Raw genomic sequence first — 21,651 nt, 5'->3', positions numbered from 1 at the left:
CACAAGGTCATGGGTTCGACACTGGGACACATACTACTATTATTACTGGCTGTTACGAAAATGGGTGCCTGTGTTGTGCTAGTGATGGAACTGGTAAAAGGAATGGATGTAGCGTGATTATTACAGACAGACAGACGGACATAGTTAGATCGTCTTTGAATTTCACCCTGATTAGCGACTCTATATGGTTTATATAGTCGGAAATGGATATTCCGATGTGTTACAAACGGAATGGCAAACTTATCACCATCCTATAGTGGTGGGTATAAAAATTGTAACTGGTACGACCGACAACTACTTACGCATTAAAAACTATTTCGCCAAAACAATTTTTTTAATAAATAGATTTTTATTTCAATAATTTACACTTAAACAACTAAATCAATAAATAGATTTTTCTTAAATAATCACATAAATAATTGTGATCTATAATTACTTAATTACTAAAATCATCTCCTACATATATAAAATGACAAGGGTATTGATTGATTGTTGAAGAGAAAGGGATAACAATAAGTTTCTTTTAAATAGAATTTTTCGCTATATATACACTTAAAGGAATCATATGAGAAGGGGCAGAGTAAATCGACAAACAAAAAAGTCATTACTTTGAGGCCACTAGGTTTAAAGGGATGATTTCGAAAATTTTGGTATAGAACAGTAAATACGAAATACTAGCCAGCTATAAGAACACATTAAATATAACTCCTTATAAATAGGAAAGGTTACGCCTTCGTCGTCTTTCGCTGTTGTCGACGGGCCAAATCTAGAATTTCTAAATTATCTTCAGATAAATCGGTTAATGTATCTGTATCCAAGTCATCCAGATCTTCGGAGCTATTTACCAAAGCATCAATGCGTTTAAGAAATTGGTGGTTGTCCCCCTCCTCGTCCTCATCATATTCATCATCGAAGCCAAATGTTGATAGATCATCTTCTTCCTCATAGTTTTTGTAGTCCTTATCTGAGGGGGTAACCCGAGACTCCGGTAATTGATCATAATCGAATATTTGTCTGGTTTCACGTGGAAGATACTCTGTGGTAGTTGTGAAGAATTTGGAATCATCATCGTCATAATCAATGGCCTTGATGGCTTGCAATTTAGTACTAACACGAGCTTCGATTTGAGGCTGAGTTTGCATAGTGATAGATTTCAATTTGGTGGTCCCATTTGAGGGAATCGCCGGGATTGTATTATTCTGCTTATCTATATCTTCCTTGAGGAAAGAATCCAAAGAGGAACCTAAAAGATTTAAAAATCCTTGCATAGCTGTTGGGGGCTCTGTTTGATGTCCCTGGCTAGGTTTCTCTTGGGTATTTAGAGTGTTCACATTATTCGAACCGAGCTTTTCACCTTTTACTGGAGTTTTGGCGGGAATTTTATCGATTTTGGGTTTTATTGTAGTTGTTGTCGTTGTTGTTGCTTTTGTTGTGACCATTGCTTTAGTCGGTTTTAAGGTAGTGGTCGTCACACTTAACTTTGGAATAGGTTTGGTGGTTGTGCTCTCTACTTTCTTGGGACTACTAACTGTTGATGATTCCACTTTCTTGGCCATAGCTGTTTGTGGTTTCTTGGTTGTTAGCGGCTTGGAACTTGAGCTAGGTGCTTTTGCTGTGGTACTCGTCACCGGTTTCTTAGTTGTTGTTGTTGTGGTTGTCTTTACTGTCATTTTTGGAGTACTCTCTGTTACCTTTTCCATGGGTTGGGTGGTTTTTGTATGCAGATGTTTAACCTCAAAAGTTTCTGGTGTTCCTCGCTTTTCATTAGGATCTGCTCTGCGTACCACAGGTTCGCGACTTGATATAACCGGAACTATTTTCGGTTTATGAGGATCCAATTCATCTTTGCCATAAGTCTTAACCTTTGAATGACCTTCAATAATTAAATACATGGGTCCACGTAAGGGTTTCTCAGGTTGATTATAGTGTGAGAACAAAGAATCAGTAGTCATTTTAATAGGGGCCACTGTGGGTCGATAAGCTAGATTGCTAGTATTCGGAATCAGTAATCGTGTTGGACTCAGAGTGGTTGTAGTCTTGGGTGCGGGAGTTGTTGTGGTATGTGTAAAGAATATTGGAGAGGGTGTGGTATGATAGGTAGTACTGGTAGTACTACTACTGCTAGCTGTTACAAAAATGGGTGTCTGGGTTGTGCTTGTGGTGGAACTGGTAGTGGGAATGACTGTTGTACTGCTGGGAGTACTAGTGGTCACAAAAGTCACCGGCGAATAATTAATACTCTGGTGTATGGTATATGTCTTGGCTGGTTGGATCATTGCTTCAAAATGTGTTTCCGTTTGTGGTTGAGACCTTACTGGTACTGCCTCACTGTGATACAAAGAATTGGGTGCTGCAGTAGGTTTCGCGCTTTTAATGAACTCTTTCTGCAACAAATCATGAATCCATGGTTTACGAGAACTGGAAGATGTTTTTTGTACTCCCATAGATCCTCTAATCGAATTCGGTGAATAATAATCATGACTTCCTCCAGTCATTGAATGATGACTGGTAGTCGTCATACTTGGCCTGGTATATGTCAAATACTTCATGGACTCATGGTGATGTGTATCTGACGATGGCTGATGACCATGTGATGGACTATGGACAAAATGTTGATTTGGTTGATTCATTCCGGATGGTTTCATATGATGTAGGGACGAAGGCATTGCTGTCACCATAGAAGAAGAGACAGGATTGGGTGAATGCATCCAGGGTTGAGATGATGTAGCTGTTATATGGTGGTATGGTTTCGAATGACCTGCATTCATACCTGGGGCCAATGGTGAAGAACTCATATGCGAATGATGTGGGGACATTATGGGCATATTATGTCTATAATCCGCATGTGACGGCTTCATCATATGACCTCCATTTTGTGATTGCGATTGTGCAGATTGCGGTTGCTGCTGTGTTGCCTGCATCATGGGCATGGCCGGTTGCATTGGTGGAGGCATAAGATGGGTGGGCAATTGATGTGAGTAGTAACTACGTCTTATCGATGTATACTTGGGTTGCAATAATGGCGTTTCACCTTTGGCATTTTTCATCATATGTGGACCTTGGGGATGCTGAACACTTGATGTTGAGCCCATTCCTCCTCTGATTCGATCTCCAGTGACACCTAATAACAGAATCTCATTTTTACCAGGATTGGCTTTTTTCAACTTGGCATCCAATATATTCGCTGTTGCTTCATCGAATTTTTCTTTATCCTTATCCGGATCCGCCCAATAACGTACCCTATCCAAAGTGGGTGGACTATAATCAAAAGTTGGATCATTCTTCAATGGATCTCCACGACCCACGGGGCGCCATTCATTGCTGTTATAATCCATGCGGGGACTAAAGTTGCGCACTGAAATAAAACCAAAGAAAGAAAGAAACCACATTATTATTTCATAGAAATATGATATGTTGTCGTAGAGCTTTTCAAGGGGTGGAGGGGAGGGGCGAGAAAATCATAATTTGAACATGTGTTTTTGATGATTATTACAAGCGTGTTGTAATTGCCAATTTTATTGGCTTGGAAAACTAAAGCAGCACTTATGTGGTTAAGTGATGCAGAGCAGTAACATGAGAAGCTTTAAAACAGGATTGTTTACAAAATGTGCTCATATCATCAGTACTTCCTTATAGTAATACAGTGTTTTCAAGAGAGACATATTGTGATGATATTTGGGATGAGTTTTGGTGGTGGTTCTCCAGTAATATAAGATAAGTAAGACAAATAGTGAATCACATCAAAATTAGAGTTTTATTGCAGACTTTTTCCATATCCGCGTATGCAATCCTGCTTAAGGGAAAACTTCTTTTGATTTGGCTGCAGATATTGTATAAAATTAGAAATATCCTAAGGCTAAGATTCTAAGACGCTATGTGGAAACCTAACAATGTATTTTCTTATATCATAACATCTTAACATACATCAGCAAAAAAATTATAAAAAATATTTTCTAGTACAAAAATTACAAATAGAGTTTTTAGAGAATACTATATTCAACATGAGATATTAGGTAAGTTAGGTGGCAGCCCAATGTATCAGGCTCACTTAGACTATTCAGTCAATTGTGATACCACAGTAGTGAACTTCTCTCTTATCAATGAGTGCTGCCCGATTCCATATTAAGCTCAATGACAAGGGACCTCCAGGGAATTCCCGGGATCCCCGGAAAAAACCCTAATCAAAAAGTAAGAAATTTGGTTATGTATTTTGAAAACAAAAAAAACGTAAAATTATTATTTTTTTTATTTTATACCCTCCACCATAGGATGGGGGTATATTAACTTTGTAATTCCGTTTGTAACACATCGAAATATTGCTCTAAGATCCCATAAAGTATATATATTCTGGGTCGTGGTGAAATTCTGAGTCGATCTTAGCATGTCCGTCCGTCTGTTGAAATCACGCTAACTTCCGAACGAAACAAGCTATCGACTTGAAACTCGGCACAAGTAGTTGTTATTGATGTAGGTCGGATGGTATTGAAAATGGGCCATATCCACTTTTACGTATAGTCCCCATATAAACGGACCCCCAAATTTGGCTTGCGGGGACTCTAAGAGAAGCAAATTTCATCTGATTCGGCTGAAATTTGGTACATGGTGTAAAAATATGGTCTCTAACAACTATGCAAAAATTGGTCTACATCGGTCAATAATTATATATAGCCCCCATACAAACCAATTCCCCGATATGGCTTGCGGAGCCTGTAAGAGAAGCAAATGTCATCCGACCCAGATGAAATTTGGTACATGGTGTAAGAATATGGTCTCTAACAACTATGCAAAAATTGGTCCACATGGGTCAATAATTATATATAGGCCCCATATAAACCGATCCCCAGATTTGACCTCCAGAGCCCCTTGGAAGAGCAAAATTCATCCGAATAGGTTGAGATTTGGTACGTGATGTTAGTATATGATATCCAACAACCATGCAGGAATTGGTTCATATCAGTCCATAAATATATATATCCCCCATATAAACCGATCCCCAGATTTGACCTCTGGTGCCTTTTGGAGAAGCAAAATTCATCCGAATCGGTTGAAATTTGGTACGTGATGTTAGTATATGATATCCAACAACCATGCAGGAATTGGTTTATATCAGTCCATAATTATATATAGCCCCCATATAAACCGACCCCCCAAATTTGGCTTGTGGGGACTCTAAGAGAAGCAAATTTGATCCGATTCGGCTGAAATTTGGTACATGGTGTTGGCATATGGTCTCTAACAACCATGTAAAAATTGGTCCACATCGGTCCATAATTATATATAGCCCCCATATAAACCGATCCCCAGATTTGGCTTGTGGAGCCTCTAAGAGAAGCATATTTCATCCGATCCGGCTGAAATTTGGTACATGGTGTTGGTATATGGTCTCTAACAATCGTGCAAAAATTGGTCCACATCGGTCCATAATTATATATAGCCCCCATATAAACCGATCCCCAGATTTGGCTTGCGGTGCCTCAAAGAGAAGCAAATTTCATCCGATCTGGTTGAAATTTGGTACGTGGTGGTAGTATATGATATCCAACAACCATGCAGGAATTGGTTTATATCAGTCCATAATTATATATAGCCCCCATATAAACCGATCTCCAGATTTGGCTTGCGAAGCCTCAAAGAGAAGCAAATTGCATCCGATCCGGCTGAAATTTGGTACATGGTATTGGTATATGGTCTCTAACAACCGTGCAAAAATTAGTCCACATCGGTCCATAATTATATATCGCCCATATAAACCGATCCCCAGATTTGGGTTGCGGAGCCTCAAAGAGAAGCAAATTTCATCCGACCCGGCTGAAATTTGGTACATGGTGTAAAAATATGGTCTCTACCAACTATGCAAAAATTGGTCCACATCGGTCAATAATTATATATAGCCCCCATATAAACCAATACCCCGATTTGGCTTGCGGAGCCTCTAAGAGAAGCAAATTTCATCCGATCCGGCTGAAATTTGGTACATGGTCTGTAACAACTATGCAAAAGTTGGTCGAAATCGGTCCATAATTATATATAGCCCCCATATAAACCGATCCCCAGATATGACATCATTGTGCTATTATATGGCTGTTAAAAACCATGCCCAACTAGGTCCATATCGGTCTATAGTTATACATAGCCCTCAGATAAATCGATCCCCAATCACACAAAAATTGGTCCATATCAAGTTCATAATTGTATATAGCCCCCATATAAACGACCCCCATATTTCAATTCTGGCTCTCTACCACGTACCACAATTTAGAAAACGATGTTAAGAAGTTTTAAGATACCACAACCCAAGTAATTCGATTGTGGATGACACTCTTTCGTAGAAGTTTCTACGCAATCCATGGTGGAGGGTACATAAGATTCGGCCTGGCCGAACTTACGGTCATATATACTTGTTTAATTCTAATTTCGACCAAACTCCTACTAGTTATTCAACGGTGGATTTTTCTCTTTCAGTGACATTTCTAGGTGTTTCAAAGGTTCTCCGTCGTTCGGACCCGCATTCAAAAAGGCGTTTACTTGATCCCAGGATTTTGACCTTCCCTTAGGGTTTTTGGAATTGATTCCAAGCCAAAGATGTGGTTTATTTAAAATAAAGGCATTTTTTAGTGACCTAACTGGCTTTAAATCTAGGATCAATAAAATTAAAATTATGATATAGACCTATATTAATAAAGAAATTCATGTACAAACAACTGTTGGTTTAAAAATCCAAATTATATATATTTCAGTGTAAAACAATATTTTCTTAATTCCCAAAAACTTTAAACCAAAGATCCTAAATCCTCAAAATTTTAAGCCAATATTGTGTTACAAATTTGAGTTCCAAACATATAAATTTTACACCCAAACATATGAAAAGCAGTCTGTTTCGTTCGTGTAGTTATAGTGATAATTGTCTGTTGATGGCAATAAGAACTACATGGCCCAATGACTTAGAAACTGAATGGTCCGGGGCTCGATTCACCGTCTGAACAAAGGTAAAATTTAAAAAATGTATAAATTCTAAAAATTTCTTCTACATTGTTTGTATTACAGAAAAATGTGCTGAGAAGTAAATAAACCAATTGGAAGTGAGAAATATATGAGGAAAAGCAAGTAGCAAGAAAATAAAAAAAAAAAAAATATAAAATTGTTTTTACATTCTGTAAAAAGTCAAGGTTTATCACAAAAATCAGAACTTTTCTTCCAAATAAACTTCCTTACAGCGAAAAGCAAATGGTAAACGATATTTGTTTGTCTAAAATTTCCTTTGGGTGGAAATAATTATGTTTTTGTCGTGTAGCTTGTTGTCATAATCTCCATTTATATGCTTTTTCTACCACTGTAGTATTTTGATTCTTTTACTCTCAGACAGGTCTTAATAGTTTCACAAAACTGCTGGTGCACGCATCGTTGTACTAAACTTCAAGTTCATATGACTCAAGTAAGCTAAAGAAAAACATTTGAAGCCTATCTAGCTTCAGTTGGACTTGACATAAGTAGTGTGTCGTGTCAAAGCCACCATTTGGATGCATGAGTTTTGCACCTACTATGCAATAATATGCATTCAATTTTTTTATTGATATTCCTATAGCAAACACTATCCAGCCAACTATCTAGTTTGTCCGTCTGACAGATTGGCCGGCAAGTTAACAGCGATGAATTCATATGTGGTTAATGGATACATGTGTAAGGTGTAGCAACACATCTGTTTGTATATTTATGTAGATGCATTTTGGATGTTAGTTTATCTTAAATCATAACTTGTTAAAGTGTTAACAAATGTTGACCAAAAATCGCGCCAATGCGATCATCATCACATTGTGGTCTTCGAGAGAGAAGATTACTACGACACCACCAGCACCACTGCCACTAGCACCAACAGTATTACCACCTTCCCGTACTCGTACTGAGTTTGTGATGTCAGTCAGTCGTCTCTCACTCAGAGATACGTTCGAAGATAGTTTGTGTTAGCTTGTTGCACTGTCATTGCACGACATTGCACAGCGGACTCCATTTGGACTGGAGTCGTTGGGTTCTTGTTGCTGTATTTATTATTTGGATTGTTGAACTGGTGGTGGAAGTGTTGGCGTTTGTTTGGATTTGCTACCATAACAAACTAACATCCATCCACTATCCAGCCGAGTTTGCATTGATATTAGCTTCTGTTGATCTTGTAGTGTTGTCGTTGTTGACGTCGTCATCATCATCGTCGTCTGGCCATGGTCTGAGGAGTGTCTGGCTTAGACAAATTATATTGATTTAACAGCTGAATGACGTTATAGTGGTGGTGGTGTCAGTATTTGCAACTTGTTTTCGATTACTTGCAAAAGTTTTGTTTTCGTTTTTAGTTTTATGCAGTTTTTGTGATTAGATCCATTCCAGTGTATGTGTGACTGTGTGTGTGTTATGATTTTTGATCCATTTAAAAAAGTAATCGGAGCCTATAATTGTTGCCTGCAGCAATCCAATATGTAATTGCAAATTTTTGCGTTGACGAACCTGATTTACATGCAAATTTACAAAAAAAATTAAAGTTTGTGTCTTAAGTCTTTCGTTTTATTATCTAATGATGTTTGATTTTATGGTAAAAAATTTATTGATTGTAGTATATGAAAAATTGAAGATTAGTAAAATGCATATGACCTAGCACTATCGTGCTATAATGCAAAGCCTATTCTGTTTTTCATAAAAAGAAACTATGGTTTCTAGCCCATTTTCATCCGAATACAAGAGATTTTATGTATCCAACAAAGATAATCCCATCATGAAAGAAAATGTGGAATTTATTTAAGAACATTTTAACTAAAACCGTTTACTAATTACAGCATGATACAAATAAGTTAATACTTTTTGTTAAATTGAAGGCGATTTATTAAAAATGATGATGTCTTTATTCAAAGTTGAAGGCATACACAATTTAATTAATTCATTTTAGAAACTTATGAATACAATTTAAATAAAATCTACTAATTTTAACATAATTTGAACCACTTTAAGCCAATTTCGAATTTAGTGTATTTCATTGGTATACAAGTTTTTTTCATGTCATTGAAGTGAGCAAAAAATTATAAAAAAAAGTAAAGAAAGTCTAAAGTCGGGCGGGGCCGACTATATTATACCATGCACCACTTTGTAGATCCACATCGATTTCAAATGTGTTGGTTGCTACATATAAAGGTTTATGTTCCCATAGAAATTAAAATTTGACCCGATCTGGACAAAAATTGTCAGACTTTTACAAAATCTATAGACTTAAAAATTTAAATTTAAAAAATGCTAAATCCAATCTGAACAAATTGTGCATTTTTTTTAAATATTTGAGGTCAAACGTTTCCGACAAGCGTTAGAATCCATTAAAAATTGGAAAAAATTATAAAAATTATTTATTTGACAAAATATCACAGAATTTTTTAATTTACATCTATAACATAGAATTCGGATCACACCTAAAGAAGTGATGCAAATTCGGTGCAACGGCTGTTGAAATGGAGGACTTCCATCCTATGACAAGCCCATGTTAAATTCATTGCTTCTGCGTAAATTTTGCACCACTTCCGGATCCAAAAAGAACATTTTCATTACTTTTTTGGCGACGCCTTTTTTTTGGGATGTTAGTTAAAAAAGATTAGGGAAACATTTAAATCTGAACCGATTTTTAGGCAATTTCGCAGAAGCGTATTTATGGTTTATTGGTCGATAGATATGTATCAGAAGTATAGGAAAATTGGTGTAATTTTTACAAGTTTTCGACTTAGCAGTTGCGATTATACAAAGAAAATGTGGATATTTCGGCCATTTTTGTCAATTCGGAAATACATATATAGGGGAGCTACATCTAGGTAGGTTAGGTGGCAGCCCGATGTATCAGACTCACTTAGACTATTCAGTCCATTGTGGTACCCCATTGGTGAACTTCTCTCTTATCACTGAGTGCTGCCCGATTCCATGTTAAGCTCAATGACAAGGGACCTCCTTTTTATAGCCGAGTCCGAACGGCGTTCCACATTGCAGTGAAACCACTTTGAGAAGCTTTGAAACCCTCAGAAATGTCACCAGCATTACTGAGGTGGGGTAATCCACCGCTGCAAAACTCTTTGGTGTTAGGTCGAAGCAGGAAGCGAACCCACGACTTTGTGTATGCAAGACGGGCATGCTAACCATTGCACCACGGCTATATCTAAATCTGACTCGATTTCAATCAAATTCGGCATGCAGATCCAGAACCATAATTCTATTCTCTGTGCAAAGTTTCAAGTATTTAATTCGGTGTAAACCTTTGATCTCTGTGTTTATATGAGTGTAAATTGGGTGAAAGATATATGGAATATTTATATATATATATCTAAATCTGAACCGATTTCAATCAAAATTAGCAGATACAGTAATTTTACTCTCTGTGCAAAATTACACGTAAAAAAATCAAAAAAAAAAAAAAAACGCTTCTCTAACATGTTCCAAACATATTTTGCAGGACATATATTATTGGATGTTGCCGAAACATTATTATGTTTGGTTTATGTGAACATAGTATATGTTTGGAAGCATTTTGAACCCAAAAGTATTATATGCTTGGACGAATTTTCTCCCAAAGAAGATTGTGCTCAAAACAAAAAAAAAATATTTTTGTCTAATTGCATATTCCCTCACATCTTTCTCACTTGCACGAGGCTTTTTTAGTTCTTAGCACCTCTCTAATACAAATAATGTGGAAGAAATTATTCAAATTTATAAATTTTTTAAATTTTACATTTCACCGGGACAGAGAATCGAACCGCGGACCATACATTTTGTAAGCCAACACACTATCCACTGCACGCAGAGAAGGAATATGATCACCTCAAACATGTTTTAAGAGCAAAATGTTATTTTTGTATGGTGACCATGTAACATGTTTGCCACCAAAATTTAATTTTCTCGACAAATATAACCTGCTTGCCGAAATCAGATACATGATTTCCGAGAAAATAACATGGTTGCGAAAACCATGTTACATGGTCACCACCCAAAAATAACATTTTGCTCTTAAAACATGTTTGAGGTGATCATATTCCTTCTCTGGGTGTGGGCTTCATAGCTGTTATTGCCATCAATAGACAATTATCGTTATAGCCATCAACGCACAAGCAACGTAAGCAGCCAAACAGTTATATTTATATAGCATAGTTTGCGGCGCCCACGAGCCGATGCAAACAAAACATTATTTAACAGAAAAATACATTTGTTGGCCAAGTGGAGCAGAGTTTAGCATGTCCGCCTTGCATGCGAAGGATCGTGGGTTCAAGAGGAACTAAACTTTGTTTTTATACATCTTAATTATTAATTTTTCACTGTTTCCCACTTTTTCATTTTACTGTCCCAACTCTAAGAGTTATTTTTTATGAAGATCTCTTTGTTATTTTTATATATTTTCCACTGTTTTTTTTAATTTGTTTTTGTTCGTTCCGATTTGTTTTGACGAACCATGGAAAAAATTGTGTCCATAATGCCAAAATGATAAACAAACATACATCAAATGCAGTTCAATGCAAAAACACATGCTCTTTTTTCAATTGTATATTCTCTTGGTTCCGAATATCTATTCTCTTTACTCCGAATAATCATTTCAATATTCAAATTAAATAATATTTAGACTTGATCATATGAAATTCCTGGCGAAGCTTTTTTAACAGCCAAGCTCGTATCCAAAACAAATGAACTCATAAAACAGTTTTCCGAAACGACATAAAATGCAAGCAGTTTGATTCTCTCGCTGTGTTATGTTGATATCTTCGTCAATCCCTCCGATTTCCATCTTTATTTCCTTCTCTATGCTCTATCTCTCTCTGTCACTCTCTGAATAAAATATCACAACCTACGAGTATATGTTTACTTGAAATTTGTATATTTTTATGTATGTTTACATTCACACATATAATTTTTATGAACAATTTATGTCCCAAACATAATATATTCTAATATATTAACATATTTGTCCCAAACATTTAATGCTAGTTTATGAACATTACATTTTTGCACTTAAATATATTGCGTTTGAAAATTTCTGCTCGAAACACATTTTGTTTATATCGGAACATATGAAAAACATGATCATATAAGTGCATATGTATTCTTGTCAAATTTATTTGGACAAAGCCCTATAGACTGCAAGATGGTTGGACGTACAGCTGTTTCGGAATTACCACATTCCTCATCAGCATCCTCTACTTGCAGCAAAACCAATTATCAGAATAAATTCGGGTAATTCACTCAACCCAAAATGAACTACACTTGAACCTCCCGAAAAAAGGTTTTTGATAGTCGCAAATTTGCATGCATATTTCTTCTCCTTTGCCAAAGTCAAGTAATCGATTTGAGTGCAGTTAGCTGGGTTTGATTTTGAGCGTGCTTCCTCTATCTTCATTCGACTTATACTTATTTTAGTATATGGGGGATATACTAAGATAAGTATAGATGAAAGTCTCAATTTAAATTTTAAGCATCAAGGCTCGATTTCTCTCTGAATTGTATGAAATTTTGATTTCCGTGAGTGTATGTGTATGTTTTTTTTATTTTTTTTTAATTTCAGTAAACTTTTTATTGTTAGATATTGTAAGAAACCGACGAAATATTGTTAGATATTGTAAGAAACCGACAATATCCAGATTATGCCTTTGTAGTACACAATTTATATTGGTAATTCAACCATTATCTCAGTACAATAAATTCCAATTTGTTTCTGATAATAATGTATGAAATAACCCTTGAGAAAAATCATCTACCAATTTGTTTTAAGAAAAAACTCCAACTAAAATTGCGATCCTTTATCAAATGTTTTTAAATCCAATTAATCGTTGGAAAGAAAACAAATAGTAACGAAAACAAAAGACTCAAGGCACGAACTTGAATTCTGGTTACATATCCCCTTTCACACAGCGTTTGAACTTTCAAGCGCGAGCAAACGATCTTTTTCTCGATACATACGAGTGCCATTCGTCTTGAAATACCCCTTGAAATTCTCTATCAATATTTATACAATATTTTCATGTATGTTTGTGTTTTTGTTATTGGTTTTAACTTCTCGACCACTTACTTAATCGTTTAATGCAAAAATGGAAAGCGATTTGTCTGGTTTTTAGCTAATAATTTATCAACAACATATTCGGTATGTTGCACGTTTTAGTTTTCGTTGTTTAGTTTGTTTCTTCTCTCTCGACTGTTTGTTTCTTTTTTTGGTTGGTTTGAAACTCTACTTCAAACCATTGCCTTTGGCAATGTCATCTGTTGGTAAAATATCATGAATGAGATGATGCTGACTCGGATGAATATGATGCTTATGATAATGAAGTTTATATACCAGGGTAATGTATTATAGCATTTTCCCATAACAACACAGATACACATGGACATGAGAATATGACAACACTTGCCTACATTCGTACCTTCAAATCAATAATAGACTAAGTCTATGATAAGATTTGTGGAAAATATATATTTTTTTGTTAGAACCAAATTTTAAAGGTTGCGTTATGGGACTGGGTAGCCAAATATCTAAGTCCACTTAGCCTATTTTGGAATTATATTTTTTTAATATACAGAGCTGTTCAAAACATTTGCAACCAAATTCTCTGTTGAAATTAAACCGTAATTATAATGAAAATAAAAATATTAAAACCAAAATTTTAATGCAATGTTGTTGCTTATTATGTCAATTTTGAAGACTCAAGGAAATAACGGAACTAACGATAAATATTTTTTATAATTCATAATTTTTTGTTTAAAATGAAAGTTTTCGCCTGTTCAAAACATTTGCAACTAATATTAAGTGTCACATATATTTAAAAATAATTAAAGTTGTTGTAACTTTTAACGATAAATGTTAATAGTTAATACTATAGCCATGCCATTTGATTACTTCTGCGCAACTTTTTGCCATTGGTTAGAATTAAATGGTCAATGATATCCTATACATAAATAGATTTCGTAAATAGATTTAAAATTTCGTACCGATTTTGTCGTTTTACAGCTTCCCAAAGCTTGTTTTATGACTTTTACTTTAGGCGACTGAACAGGCTAGTCAAGCACCCGCAATTTTTCATCGGAAATCCACTGTTTTACCACGTTACACGTGTACTAGAGGTCATGATCGCGCTGAATAATCCATGCAGACGGCATTTCCCGGAATGTTTACGACAATATCACATGGGACAAAATGTTTTTGTAGACTTCCGACAGCACAATACCCTCGACTCTATAAATCGGGCCTATAACTTGTCCAAAAAATACCCCCAGACCCTAATATTGGCCTCACCATGATTGACGTAACTTTTTGTATTTCTTGGATTAAGGCTTTCCTTGCAGCCTTCGTACTAAATTTCTACCATCCGATACATGCAAGTTAAATTTTCAATCGTGGGAAAATATAGCACATATCCACTGCTCCTGAGGCCATTTATGTTATTTTTGTGAAAATTGAAGGCGCGCTAACCTACACGCAGAGAAGGAATATGATCACCTCAAACATATTTCAAGAGCAAAATGTTATTTTTGTATGGTGACCATGTAACAAGTTCGTCACTAAAATGTTATTTTCTCATCAAATATAACCTGCTTGCCGAAATCAGATGCATGATTTTCGAGAAAATAACATGGTTGCGAAAACCATGTTACATGGTCACCGCCCAAAAATAACATTTTGCTCTTAAAACATGTTTGAGGTGACCATATTCCTTCTCTGGGTGTAGTTTTCTATGAAATAAGTGATTTTAGACATTTTTGTATAATGACACTCCGACTTCTAATGCTCTACCTCTGATAGTTATGGTAGATATACCAAGTTGAATTTAATTTCTGACTTCTTTAGATGATATTTGATTGTATTGTTGCATAGTTCTTTTGATTATATGATCTTCTTTTGGCGTAGTCTTCTACCCCAGAGTACAGTTTTGGTGCATCCACTGTTTATAACTCGAGACGCATTTTTGTGATACCCCAATTTTAAAATCATCGATATTTTGCTTTTTATTATGTTGATTATGCTTATTGCCGGTAATTTTATCGAATTATTCAAAAAATAGAGCATAGAGGCCTATGGCGATCGGTTTATGGCCAAATTAAGCAATGAACTTAACAATACTCCTACAATGGCATTTTTGTACATTTAATCCATCTTCTTATAGGATTTTATAACTATTTCAGCTAAAAATACAAAAAATAATGGCCCTTAAAGAAGAAAATATTACAGGGTTCTAGGTAGTTGCAAATGTTTTGAACAGGTCGAATCATACGATTCTTCACCTTTCGTGAAATATCAATTTTTAATAACAGCCCATTCATTTTTCCAATTAGAATTTGGAAATACCACTCCATAACGATTATTTGTTAAGTGGAAGCGAAACAAAGAAATTATTATTATGGGAGATATACTTAGATTAAGTTCATGGTAGGACTAGTTGCAAATGTTTTCAACAGCACTGTATATATATCCACATTTGCATGAGCATAGTAATATTTTTAGCCAAAATATCCAAATCATCAAATCGTCATTGTTTTGTGAGTTCGCGCGGCACCTACTTTGCACATACTAGATGTACTAGGTATCAGGTCTATTCCTGGAGAAGACATAGGAGCATGTCCTGCAGGAATTACAACCAATATAACTTTCTGGTTATTTTTTAAAGGCGATTATAATTTAGGTACTAAAAGTCAACTTTACTATATATAAAATCAACAATCCGAAGTACAAAATTGACGGAAATAAGAACCATACCGTTTGTTTTTATTTTATTAATTATTAAGTTAAAGTTATTCGCATTTTTAAATAAAACATGACGGTTATAAGAAACCTCGGTATAAATTATCATATCTTGTTATATACACTCAAAAAAATGTTTATTTGGATGTAAATATTTTGACCTCCCTTAAAGAGTTTGGTATTAATTCTGAGCCAAAGATGCGGCTGTTTTAAAATAAAGATATTGGGGACCCCTCTAGTTTTAAATCTAGTATCAATAAAATAAAAATTAGGATACATATCTCATATATCGAAATTTTATTTTGTTTTCACGATTTTTTTTTATTGTGGTACTATCATATTTACATTATTTCTTAAGACTATATAAGTTTATAAGTTTTTTTTGAGAATTTACTAAAAAGTATTGCAACAAAAGAATTCTAACTTTGTTTATGAGAAAACTACAATTTTTTATTTGATACAGTTTTAGGCAAAAAAGATATATTTATAAAGGTATTCATGTATAAACAAATGCCAGTTTAAAATTTAAAATAAGTCTTAGCTTGAAACGTTTTTATCTTAAATCTAAAGATTCAGTATTTTAGATAAATTTAAAGGCGATTTCTTTAACTCAAAAATCGTTTTTCTTACTTTAAGGAAATTTGAGAAAATTTGCATTACTAGAAAAACATACGACTTTAACGGAAGGACGAAGGAGGAATTTCCAAAATTTGTGTCCTAAATTTAATGATAAAAATGTTTGAAGCATAGATTATAAACTTTCTTTTAATTAAAATGTCATTATTTTAAAGAAATTTGTCCTTAATATTGTGTAAATTGCGTGTCCTATAATGTAGGTTGTCTAATTATTCATATTACTCCAATATTTTTGGTTTCATAGATAACGTCAAAACATATTTGCACTAAAAAGTGATCCCTTTAGGGCACTAAAGCCAATTTAACCCAATTTTAGTTCATGGACTTATTATGTTTCGAGACATTTTCCTTGACTTTAATAATTGTTTGCGTACGTTAGTGACATTAACTAAAATAGGGTACAAAATTATACACAAATACAGCATAAAGATTTACTAAATATTTTATTTTAACATCGTATGACGTTAAAGACGTTGGTACAATTTTGAACTCAATTTTTTTCGCTCAGAGTTTGAAATTTTCTATATTTACTTATTTTTGTGTTGTTGGCTGTTAACAAACAGTTTAGTTTACATTTTCAAAAATTAACTAACATTTTCCTTCCTGGTAGGTTCACGGGTTTTTGAGTGTATAGACCGAAATCAGACTGCACCTATTGAAAATAATGAACATAATTTAAAATAACGCGCCAGGAATTCCAAAACAATGATCCACACTGAAAAAAATATTGTCGTCAGGTCAAAGATTTCATGTATTTAAAATACGAATGTACATTTTGCTTAGCATAGAAGACGCATTTCTCTAATATAAAAAAAAATCTACTATTTTTAAACGCTTTTTTGCTTTGTAGTCAAGATGCAAAATGTCCACAAATTAGACAAATTAATTAATTAATTTTGAAGAATTTTTCAGAATTATGAAAGCTAAGTTGACCTTAGTCAATCAAAATTTTCTTACCTTTTGGGATACGCGAACCACTTAACTATGAGGACAACACGACTTCATTGAAAGGTTTATAGACTTTTGGACAAAGAAAAAAAATTTATATCCGAGAAATGTGTCTTCTATGCTAAGCAAAATTCGGATTTGTATTTTATGAACATGAAATCTTTGGCCTCACGACAATATTGTTTTCAGTGCATTTTCGACCAAAGAAAGCTTAAAACTTCAAATATTAGCTTTTTTAATATTTGAAATAAATTGTTTTGTATATGAAACTGGATATCATAGACTATTAAAGACAAGAATAAAATCTGAATAAAAATCTGAGCACACACTGTTTGTCGTGTTTGTCGTGCAAATTACTTTAGCCGGCATATTAATCTTACTTATTTCTTATATCCTACAATAATCATATAAGGGTATACCGTGTAGATGAATGTACATTGAAATAAAATTATTTCAATGAGAATATCATTGTATGTTCTGGGCGTGGGGGAAAAATTCTTAAAATCGCGAGAACTAACTTTAAAGAAGAGATTGATTGCAAGTACTATTCGGCAGTAGTTACCTTAACTGAATACACTCATGTTTGAGGTGATCATATTCCTTCTCTGCGAGTAGTATGCTACGACAGTCATTCGGTTGGTAAACAATTTGTTTGGAGCAAAAAATCACAATTGCCACAATCAAAAGCTATTCCAGTGTGTGAACAAACAAAATGATCTAGCTTGCTTACTAAAGAGGTTAGCTGAAAATATACACCTTCGATTGGTCACAAGAACTCAAGCGTTGGTAACGGTTTTGGCCTCCGTAATGGCCGATGGTCTCTCCCGCTCGTATTAATCGAGTTTGGGATCAAACTAATTGTATTGAAACCCTAGGAAGATAAACATTTCTGGCGTAGACCATGGACATGCCAACAGGACACAGTACCATCGCACTCAGCATGCATCAACCAAGAATGGCCTAAAAAGGAAATTTCTCGCACTATCCACAGAAAAAACAGTAAACTACATTATGGGAGAAATGAACTATCTCATGCGAAAGTTGAACTAAATTATATTCCAAATATTGAGACTCATTAAATTAACGAAGATTTTCCGACATTTTTTGGATTTTCAATTAAATTTAGCGAAATTCATCTTTCTCGAAAATAAAAAATTGAACTAAAATAAAGAAAAAATCTCAGCCACCAGATCTCATTCCCATTTTAACCACGCTTACTATTTTTGAGAGGTGTACAAAAACTTCTTCTGTTTCTATTGCCATTTAGTTCATAAAATTTTTGAGCATACTTGGAATAAAGAATAAATCGTTGGGCTAAGGAAAATTTCGTAATAATTCGTGCTAATTCGAACAAATCTAAACTGATTCTAAAATTGGATTGATATTTCTGTTTTTTTTGCCTTTAAAATATAAAATTAAAAAAAAAACAAGTATATACGGCCGTAAGTTCGGCCAGACCGAATCTTATGTACCCTCCACCATGAATTGCGTAGAAACTTCTACGAAAGACTGTCACCAACAATCGAATTAATTGGGTTGTGGTATCTTAAAACTTCTTAACATCGTTTTCTAAATTGTGAGTTAGTCCATACATGGTACATATTAGACAAAAAAGGTATGTATAGGTAAGTCTACAAATAATTACGAATCGACATGGGCTTTTGCACGGTACGTAGAGAGCCAGAATTGAAATATGGGGGTCGCTTATATGTGGGCTACATACAATTATGAATTTGATATAGACCAATTTTTGTGTGATTGGGGATCGATTTATCTGAGGGCTATATATAACTATAGACCAATAGACATGGTTGTTAACGGCCATATACTAGCACAATATACCAAATTTCAACTGACTCGGATGAAGTTTGCTTCCCCATGTGGCTCCAAAACCAAATCTCGGGATCGGTTTATATGGGGGCTATATATGATTATGGACTGATATGGACCACTTTTGGCATGGTTGTTAAATATCATGTACTAACATCACGTACCAAATTTCAACCGAATCGAATTTTGCTCTTCCAAGGGGCTCCGGAGGTCAAATCTGGGGATCGGTTTATATGGGGGCTATATATAATTATGGACCGATTTCGACCACTTTTTGCATGGGTGTTTGAGGCCATATATTAACACCACATACCAAATTTCAACCGAATCGGTTGAAGTTTACTCTTCCACGAGGCTACGGAGATCAAATCTGGGGATCGGTTTATATGGGGGCTATATAAAATTATGGAACGATGTGGACTAAGTTTTGCATGGTTGTTAGAGACCCTATACTAAGACCATGTACAAAATTTCAGCCGGATCGGATGAAATTTGCTTCTCTTAGAGGCTCCGCAAGCCAAATCTGGGGATCGGTTTATATGGGGGCTATATATAATTATGAACCGATGTGGACCAATTTTTGCATGATTGTTAGAGACTATATACCAACACCATGTATCAAATTTCAGCCGGATCGGATGAAATTTGCTTCTCTTAGAGGCTCGGCAAGCCAAATCGAGGCCTCGGTTTATATGAGGGATATATATAAATATAGACCAATGTGGACCAATTTTTGCATGGTTGTTAGAGACCATATACCAAATTTCAGCCGGATCGGATGAAATTTTCTTCTCTTAGAGGATCGGCAAGCCAAATTTGGGGGTCCGTTTATATGGGGGCTATACGTAAAAGTGGACCGATATGGCCCATTTGAAATACCATCCGACCTACATCAATAACAACTAAAGGGTGATTCTTTTGAGGTTAGGATTTTCATGCATTAGTATTTGACAGATCACGTGGGATTTCAGACATGGTGTCAAAGAGAAAGATGCTCAGTATGCTTTGACATTTCATCATGAATAGACTTACTAACGAGCAACGCTTGCAAATCATTGAATTTTATTACCAAAATCAGTGGCAGAAAATCCGCTTTTTTATCTACAAATTTTGTTCAGCGATGAGGCTCATTTCTGGTTGAATGGCTACGTAAATAAGCAAAATTGCCGCATTTGGAGTGAAGAGCAACCAGAAGCCGTTCAAGAACTGCCCATGCATCCCGAAAAATGCACTGTTTGGTGTGGTTTGTACGCTGGTGGAATCATTGGACCGTATTTTTTCAAAGATGCTGTTGGACGCAACGTTACGGTGAATGGCGATCGCTATCGTTCGATGCTAACAAACTTTTTGTTGCCAAAAATGGAAGAATGAACTTGGTTGACATGTGGTTTCAACAAGATGGCGCTACATGCCACACAGTTCGCGATTCTATGGCCATTTTGAGGGAAAACTTCGGAGAACAATTCATCTCAAGAAATGGACCGGTAAGTTGGCCACCAAGATCATGCGATTTGACGCCTTTAGACTATTTTTTGTGGGGCTACGTCAAGTCTAAAGTCTACAGAAATAAGCCAGCAACTATTCCAGCTTTGGAAGACAACATTTCCGAAGAAATTCGGGCTATTCCGGCCGAAATGCTCGAAAAAGTTGCCCAAAATTGGACTTTCCGAATGGACCACCTAAGACGCAGCCGCGGTCAACATTTAAATGAAATTATCTTCAAAAAGTAAATGTCATGGACCAATCTAACGTTTCAAATAAAGAACCGATGAGATTTTGCAAATTTTATGCGTTTTTTTTTTTTAAAGTTATCAAGCTCTTAACAAATCACCCTTTACTTGTGCCAAGTTTCAAGTCGATAGCTTGTTTCGTTCGGAAGTTAGCGTGATTTCAACAGACGGACGGACGGACGGACCGACATGCTTAGATCGACTCAGAATTTCACCACGACCCAGAATATATATACTTTATGGGGTCTTAGAGCAATATTTCGATGTGTTACAAACGGAATGACAAAGTTAATATACCCCCTTCCTATGGTGGAGGGTATAAAAATAAATAAATAAAAACAAGTATATACGGCCGTAAGTTCGGCCAGGCCGAATCTTATGTACCCTCCACCATGGATTGCGTAGGAACTTCTACTAAAGGCTGTCATCCACAATCGAATTACTTGGGTTGCGATAACACTTGCCGATGGCAAGGTATCGTAAAACTTTTTAACACTGTCTTCTAAATTGTAAGTTAGCCCATACGGGGTATATATTAAACAAAAAAAAAAGGCCGAATGAATACGTATATAATATAGTTTGACAAAATTTTCTATAGAAATGAAAACTTGACAAAATTTTCTATAGAAATAAAATTTTGACAAAATTTTCTATAGAAATAAATATTTGACAAAATTTTCTATAGAAATGAAAACTTGACAAAATTTTCTATAGAAATAAAATTTTGACAAAATTTTCTATAGAAATAAAAACTTGACAAAATTTTCTATAGAAATAAAATGTTGA

General features: G+C 35.1%; 1 protein-coding gene across 1 annotated transcript in view; it reads right to left on the bottom strand.

Annotated features, from left to right (window-relative positions):
• Positions 1-372: 372 nt before the first annotated feature.
• The window catches only part of LOC142226290 (uncharacterized), a 78,191-nt gene continuing 56,912 nt past the window's right edge, over positions 373-21,651 (bottom strand). Inside the window, exon 4 of the mRNA XM_075296209.1 lies at positions 373-3,355. Coding sequence (XP_075152324.1) covers positions 726-3,355 — 2,630 coding nt within the window. The 3' untranslated portion in view covers positions 373-725. The remainder of the gene's footprint in view (positions 3,356-21,651) is intronic.

Source organism: Haematobia irritans, chromosome 2 (assembly GCF_050003625.1).
Source record: "Haematobia irritans isolate KBUSLIRL chromosome 2, ASM5000362v1, whole genome shotgun sequence".
In the NCBI taxonomy this organism is placed as follows: Eukaryota; Metazoa; Arthropoda; class Insecta; order Diptera; family Muscidae; genus Haematobia; species Haematobia irritans.
This window is presented reverse-complemented; position numbering and strand designations above follow the sequence as displayed.